General features: G+C 47.7%; 1 protein-coding gene across 1 annotated transcript; it reads right to left on the bottom strand.

The window, feature by feature from the left end:
* Positions 1-514: 514 nt before the first annotated feature.
* On the bottom strand, positions 515-1,411 carry LOC148144920 (uncharacterized). Its single transcript, XM_087975684.1, has one exon. The coding sequence runs from the start codon at positions 1,409-1,411 to the stop codon at positions 515-517; it is 897 nt and encodes a 298-aa protein (XP_087831810.1).
* Positions 1,412-8,286: the final 6,875 nt, after the last annotated feature.

Here is an 8,286-nt window from a genome sequence, read left to right as displayed (position 1 = left end):
TGTGGTCGTAGGTTTGTGCGGGTCTTGGGCTCAATGAGCAGCAGCGCCCACTGGAAGCAAGGTTCATAGAAACATAGAGCCACTACAGTGTGGAAACGGACCCTTCTGCCCAACAAGTTCAGAGAGACCCTTTGAAGAGTAACTCACCCAGACACATTTTCCTATCCTATCACTCTGCACTTACCCCTAACTAATGCACCACACCTACACATTCATGAACACTATGGGACTATTTAGCTTGGCCAATTCGCCCAAACATGCGCACGTTTGGACTTTGGGAAGACACTGCAACACGCAGAGGAAATCCATGCAGACACAGGGGGGAATTACATGCAAACGCCACACAGACAGTCACCATGAGGATGGAGTTAAATCTGGGTCCCTGGCGCTATGAGGCAGCAGTGCTAACCACTGAGCCACCACCCCCACCCCCCTTCCCCCCCACTCCCCCAGTAGAAAACAAAAAAGCCTACCAACTCTCCCACTACCCCCACTGTCAGATAGGGCAGGAGGTTCAGTCCTGGGGGTGACCCTCAGCAGCGTTACCGGCAGAATCTGATTGTTGGGAGCATTGGTGCCTCCGCTGGTGCTTGTTCAAGCTGCAGGACATTGTGAACCTCTGCCCACACTCGGGGCAGGCAAACGGCCTCTCCCCAGTGTGGGCCCGCTGGTGCGTCAGTAGAGTGGAGGAGACAGCAAAGCCCTTCCCGCACTCGAGGCAGGTGAATGGCCTCTCCCCAGTGTGGACCCACAGGTGTGTCAGCAGGTGGGAGGCCTGGGTAAAGCCCTTCCCACACACAGAGCAGCTGAAGGGCCTTTCCCCAGTGTGGACCCGCTGGTGCTTCAGCAGGTCGGAAGAGTGTGTAAAGCACTTCCCGCAGACAGAGCAGGTGAATGGCCTCTCGCCGGTGTGGACCCGCTGGTGAGCCAGCAGGTCAGAGGAATCGCTGAAGGCCTTCCCACATTTGGGGCAGGGGAAGGGCTTCTCACCGGTGTGGACCCGCCGGTGAATCACGAGGTGGGAGGAGCGAGTGAACACCTTCCCACAATTGGGGCAGCGGAAGGGCCTCTCCCCTGTGTGCACCCGCTGGTGCCTCATCAGGGCGGAGGAATCGCTGAAGGCCTTCCCACACTTGAGGCAGCTGAAGGGCCTCTCCCCTGTGTGAACCCGCAAGTGCCTCAGCCGGGCGGAGGAATCGCTGAAGCTCTTCCTGCACTCAGGGAAGCTGAAGGGCCTCTCCCCTGTGTGCACCCGCCGGTGCCTCAGCAGGGCGGAGGAATCACTGAAGGCCTTCCTGCACTCAGGACAGGAGAATGGCTTCTCCCTGGTGTGACTGCGCCAATGTGTCTCCAGGGCAGACGGGACACGGAAGCCTTTCCCGCAGTCGCCATACTTCCATGGTATCTCCATGGCCGAAGCTACAGTTGCACACAAACGCGGGTATGTCCTCTCCCTGCCTTGAATTCCTCTTTCCAGGCCAGATAACTGTTTCAGGCTCCACACTTAGTGCGTTGCTGCAACAGTAGGGTCTCTCTTCCAGTCCCACTGATGCTGAAAACATACTGAAACAGGAACCAATTGGATCATAGTTGAAAATTGTTGCAGTCCCGGTGGATTGAGTGACTCACAAATGCTGGAGAATCAGAGTAGAAAACTGCAGGTCAGTCAGCATCGGAGGAGCAGGAGAATCAATGGTTCAGGCATAAGCCCTTCATCTGTTGATTTTGAAACTTCATCTTCAGATCAAATACTCTGAAAAGAGATTACAGAAGTCATCACTGTCAGTCCAGGGTAGAAATTCAGAACAAGCATTTCTACTTTCTGCAGAATATTCTTTTCATTTTTTATTCCACAAAACTGAAAGCACCATCTCTCTCTCTCTCTCTCCCTCCGTTCTCACTCCATTCTAATTCTCCTGAAAGTGCTGATTCAGGATCTGACAGGGACAGAAGAGCAAAACAGTCACAACTGACACCTCTCTGAATTTTGGATACCTCCACCTGAAAATTAATAACTTCCACGACATTGGGATACTGTTGAGAGTGAGCAGGTCTGATTTTTGGAAGTAAAAATATAGTGTGTAAATTCAGGATGAACATGCAATGCAACTTCTTGGCAACCAATCAGACACAAAATGGTTAACGTGCCCCCACGGGGGTGGGGGAGTTTTAGAATGAGACATCAAGGCTATGACACCAGAGATAAATTGAACAGACTGGCGTGGCAAACCAGAGTCATCTAGATATACAGCAGAGAAACAGGTCCTTTGGTCCACTGGTCTATGCTGACCAGATATCCTCACTGAATCTGGTCTCATTTGCCAGCATTTGGCCCTTATCCCTCTAAACCCTTCCTATTCATAACCCTATCCAGATACCTTTTAAATGTGTCATAATTATACCAGCATCTACTACTTCCTCTGACAGCTCTTTCCTTACACGCGCCATCTTCTGCATGAATTTCCCCTTAGGTTCCTTTTAAATTCCTCGCCCCCTCCCCGGGCCACCTCACACTAAACCTATTACTCTATAGTTCTACACTCCCAGAGAAAAGCCCTTGTCTATTTACCCTATCCATGCCTCTCTTGATTTTATAAACAGTGGAAGCATCAACGGCTCAGGGCGGGGATGGGGAGGGGGGTTGGGGGAAGTAAGCTGAATGTGCTGAAGCCAATGCGTAAGAAGAGGACACAAAACCTTGAAGCTGCAATGAGGAATACTGCATGTGCTGTACTTGTACCTGTTGATTTTATTTGTGGGAATCAAGTGCATTTTAAAAATAAAAACAAACAAGATATCTACCCCTCCCCTTTCCCAATTTCCCAATGCTGTCCTGGACACAGAGGGAGAGAATTGGGAGCAGGAGTTGACCATTTGAGCCTGCACCAACACTGAACACATCATAACTGAATATGAATATACCTACAGACAGGTCGATAGATTGGGTTTTCTTTCACTGGAACAGAGGAGATTGAGAGGTGACCTTATCGAGGATTATAATATCATGAAGGGTACAGATGAGGTGAAAGGCAGGTGTCCTTTCCCTCGGGTGGGGGGGTTCAAGATTAGGGAGCAAATTTTGAAGGGGAGAGGAGAAAGATTTTAAAAAGACATGAAGAGCTCCATTTCTTTCTCTGGTTTGTGTGTGGAATGGGTGTCCAAAGGAAGTACTGGATGCATGTACAGTGACAATGTTTAAAAGACATTTGGAAATGGACATGAATAGGAAAGGTTCAGAGGGATATGGGCCAATCACTGGCAGATGGGACTAGTTGGGTTTGAGAACATAGTCAGCATAGACTAGTTGGACCGAAGGGTCTGTTTGTGTGCTGTATGACCCCGTAGCTGTTCTGTACTGGTCTTAAAACCATTTTCTTGGAAATCCAAGATGGCGGTGGTTTGAGTGGTCTGCTGTGCTGGGCTCTCTGCCATACCCCCAGCAAGGTGGACTTTTACCCCCTCCCCCCACCTCATTAACCATCCGTAGGAGAAAACAATTGCTAATATAAACTTAGTGAACATCTGGAGCTGCTATAATTGTGGTTTGACAGCTTTAGGACCAGAATGAAAGCAAATGAAGGAAAGGGGCCGACAGGGGTGCAGCAGGTGGGGCACTCCCCTGGAGCCATTGCTCAAACTCCCAGGGCAGACCCTTTGGATTTAATGGGGCAGCAGTTACTCTCGGAGTTTGCCAAACTCTGAGAAAAGATTGAAGCAGAGGTGGAACCACTATCTGCCACGCTGGAAAAGCATGGTCAGGAAATTCAAATGTTGGCCCGAAGAGAATAGGCAGTGGAGGAGAGGACCGTGGCATCGGAGACCGTGGCGGAGGTCTCAGGAGGAAGGATCCAAACGCTGGAAGACCAGGTTCGGGTCCTTCAGGAGCAAGTGGACGACCTGGAAAATTAAAGTAGAAGAAATATCTTACAGCTCGTGGGTCTTCCGGAATGCGACGAAGGCGAAGACCTGATTGGATTCCTGGGGCTGGAGTTGGAGTCGGGCCTATTGAGTTTGGAGCGGGCCCACTGGATCGAAATGCGCAGGTCCGGGTCGGACCCGCAGCCCCGCGTGGTCCTAGTGCGCCTCCTGCATTGTTAGAAAAACAGTGATTGAAACAGCAAGAAGACTGGGAAGAGATCCACAGGCTTTAATGCACAAAGGCTCAAGAATAATATATTTTCAGGACTTCTCAGGAGCCTGGATTAAGAAAAGGGCATTTGATGAAGTTAAGAGAAAATTAAGGGATCTGAACATTCAATATTCCTTGAGGTCCCTGACCGAATTGCGTTTCACTCATGGAGGGACGGTATATCATTTTGATTCAGCAGAAAAGGCGAAGGACTTTGTGAAATCGAGTCGGGGTGAAGACAGGAGGGACAGCATTATAAACAATGCTACTTTTTACCCCTTTTTTGTGGTTATCGGCTTTATACGTACTGCCTTGACGTAAGACTGGAATTATTTAATATATCGGTCAGTTAGTTATTGTCTGGGACCTTTTTTTTACTGCTGTCCTTTTGTTTTTGGATTGAGGTGGATATACCTGTGCTTAAGATGTATGGAGAAGGGGTGTGGGGAGATGGGCAGCCATTGTTAACTCTCAGAATGTAAATAACATGTTTTTGTCAATCTGTGAATTGCCTAGAGTTTGGGGCACAGCCTCAGTGGGAAGGAGCCAGGATGGTGGCAATGGTGAGGGTTGTGGGGGGGAGGGGCGGAAGAGATCTCTACATTATTGGGGGTTATTTGAGCGTTTGCGAACGTTTTCTGTGGTGGTTAGATTTTTATTAATCGTAGTTTTTAATAGGAGCAGTTTTTAGACTTTATATAGGTAATGTCTTTGTTGCTCACTGCACCCGGATAAGCTTCCTCCTCTTGGGAAACCATGGGCTGCCCTGGATGGCCATGGTTACTGATTCGTTCAGGTGGTGCCCCTGGAATGTAAAAGGGAGCCATTCCCCCATTAAAAAGAAGGTGCTGTTAAGCCTCAGGAAGGAAAGGGTGGACACATTTAACTGATAAGGAACATCTGAAACTGCAGCAAGGAGGTTATGATAGGATATTCTTCTCCTCCTTTAGCTCCAAGTGTAGAGGAGTGGCTATTCTGGTAAGAAAGAACCTCCCTTTCCAGGTAATTGAGCAAATTAAGGACAAACATGGACTGTCCGTCATTCTTAAAGCTCTCATACATGGCGAAGAGTATGGCGTCCTGAATGTGTATTCTCCCCCCGGTGCACACTCTTAAATTTCTAATTGATGCAGTTGCTAAATTAATGAGTCTTGGGGTACACCGCATGGTCATTGGAGGGGATTTTAATCGCCTAATAGATCCCGAGGTAGACAGGGTGCCAAGCGGCCAGGCAGGTACACCCGCGCAACCGAAGCAGTTAGTGGACATGTGCGAGGAGTTGGGATTAGTGGATGTGTGGAGGCATCTCCACCCTAATGGAAGAGACTTTACTTTCTCTTCCAACCCACATAAGTACCACATTGGAACTGACACTTTTTAATGCCATTGGATTGCTTGAACAGAACATTGGCTTGTGAAATTGGCAATATAGCTGTCTCGGACCATGTGCCAGTGTATTTAGATGGTAAAATCAAGAGTGGTGGAATGGATGCACAGCACTGGTGCATGGACCCATTCCTGTTAAGGGATAGCAAATTTGTTGAGTACATCACAAGAGTTCAGAGCCTTCTGGGATATCAACTCGGGTACGGCCAGTAATCCGGAAATACTGTAGGAGGCCACTAAGGCATATTTATGAGGCCTGATTATTTTTTATTCAACGACTAGAAGGACGCAGAGGAAGGAGTAACAACAGATGCTGGAAACTCGGCTGCAGATAGCTGAGGAAGTATATTATAATAGGCCTTCACTGGTCCAGCTGCAGCTCTCCGGGCTGCTCCCAACTCATTGCACACACTGGGAAAAAAAAGGTCTGCTTTGCTCAACAAAGATTGTTTGAATTTGGAGATAAGCCAGGTAGATATCTGGCTAGAAAGAAAAATGATTCCCAATGTATTATGTCTGTTAGAGAGAAGGTTGGCACAGTTATCCGTGAGTTAGATTTAGGGAATCCTTTGCAGAGTTATATCGGTCGGAGGGAGATGAACACAGTGCAGCGAGAATGCAGGCCTTTTTTGAGTTCCTGCACCTCCCTAGTATAAATGCGGAACAGGTTTCCTGTTGAATATGCCTTTGACGATACATGAGGTACAGGATGCAATAAATCATCTCCAAGGTGGCAAAGCACCGCGGTCAGATGGATTCCCAAGTGAATTCTATAAGGAATTCATAAATATGTTGGTGAAGCCACCTCTGGGGATGTATAGCTACTCATATGTACAGGATTAGGGAGGCTAGTATCTTCCTCATGTTAAAGAAGGGGAAAGAGCCCGAAGAATGTGTTTCATGCAGACCCGTTTCACTGTTGAATGTAGATTGTAAAATTCTGCCCAAGACGCTGGCCCTGAGGTTGGAAAAGGTGTTGTCCTGTATTGTGAAAGAAGATCAGATGGGTTTTGTTAAAGGCCGGAGCTCCTCCAACAATATCAGGAGGGTACTGAACATGGTGCAGGTATGCCAGCAAAGGTTGATCCTGGGTTCGGTGGCCTCCCTAGATGCAGAAAAGGTATTTGACCAGATAGAATGGCTGTACCTGTTTGGGGTCCTCAAGCACTTTGGTCTGGGGACAACCTTTGCTAGATGGGTGGTGGTGTTGTATAATGATCCTAAGGCAGCAGTCATCACAAATGGCACTAAGTCAGATAACTTTAATACTGGGAGAGGTAGTCGACAGGGGTCTCCTCTTTCACCACTGCTATTTACCTTGGCAATTGAGCCATTAGCTGAGGCTATCAGGAGGGATCCTGAAATAGTGGCGCCAGGAGTGGGAATGGGTGAACATAAGATTACCCTATATGCTGATGACATCCTTTTGTTCTTGGCCAATCTGGAGGAGTCAGTTCCTCGATTGATTCAAACAATTAATTTATTTGGCAGTTTTTAGGGCTGCAGGATCAACTTTACAAAATCAGAAGCCATGCCGATGGTGTGTGTGTGTGTGGGGGGCGGGGGGGGGGGGGGAGGGGGGGGGGGGGGGGGGGTGGAAGAATTAGTGGAGGTGCCTGATCTGAAGGATGGAATGCAGTTCCTGTTTAGATGGTCGTCAAAAGGGTTTTTGTATTTGGGAATTTTTATTACCCCTGCCTTCCACCAGCTGTATAAAGCTAACTATGTACAATTACTGGAGAATAGAAAGCAGGATTTGCAGCGGTGGGACGGATTACCGTTATCATGGTTAGGCCGAATAGCTCTGATTAAAATGAATGTTCTTCCTCGCCTATTGTACCCCATGAGAATGCTTCTGTTGTCGCTGCCCAGATGAGTATTACTGAGGCTCAATTGTTGGCTCGGTTCTTTTATTTGGTGTCGCAGGTGCCCCCTAATTAAGTTTACCAAATTGCAGCTCTCACAGGGTGAGGAGGAGTGGACCTTTTGGACTTGAAGAGATATCAAATAAGAGCTTTCTTAGCATATGTGGGTGACTGGGTACGGGTGGACTCGGGGTCGATTTTGCTTGACGTTGAATCATTGCAGTCGAGATGTCCCCTAGTTAATCTATTATTCGTTGATAAGATGAAATCCGAGACTGAGCAGTGTAAGAGTACAATCATTTTAAATACAGTGAAAGTCTGGATGATAATGAGGCAAGACAAGGGCAATTGGCTGATGACCTCGCTGATTACCCCACTGGTGGCAGCCCAAGGATTTAAACCTGGGACAATGGACTCCGGCTTTAGGTCATGACAGAATAAGGGAATCTCCTGTAGGGAAGATTTATTCGAGGGTTAGTCTTGATGTCATTTAGCCAGCTAAGTCAGAAATATGCATTGTCTAATAGGGACCTTTTCCGATACTTCCAGCTAAGGGATTATATACAGAGGAAGACCACGCTCCTGGCTCAGCATTACAGGTCAAATGTGGAATAAAGAGTACTCTGGTGTACAGGTGCTCTTTCAGTTAGTACGTTGTATCATTTACAGAAGGGACGTACCTTAGGGGATGTGAAGGGACTCTCTAGGATGTGGAATCGGGAGCTAGGATAGGATATTTCATTAGAAGTACGGCAAGATATATGGGAAAATATAAGGAAAATTTCAATATGTAACAAAGCACAGGGCATGCAATTGAAGATTTTACACAGGGCTTATGTGGTGCCAGAGAGGCTAGCTAAGTTCAAGATAGGCACATCACCAGGGTGTCCCAAATGTAAAATTAGT

Source organism: Chiloscyllium plagiosum, unplaced genomic scaffold, assembly GCF_037043375.1.
Source record: "Chiloscyllium plagiosum isolate Xiang-an unplaced genomic scaffold, Cpla_swu_hap1 HiC_scaffold_27, whole genome shotgun sequence".
NCBI lineage: Eukaryota > Metazoa > Chordata > Chondrichthyes > Orectolobiformes > Hemiscylliidae > Chiloscyllium > Chiloscyllium plagiosum.
Note: the sequence above shows the minus strand (reverse complement) of the source record. Positions and strands in the feature narration are given on the sequence as shown.

Excerpts from the sequence above, each read along its gene's own strand:
- LOC148144920 (XM_087975684.1), bottom strand. The coding sequence starts at position 1,411 with ATGGAGATACCATGGAAGTATGGCGACTGCGGGAAAGGCTTCCGTGTC.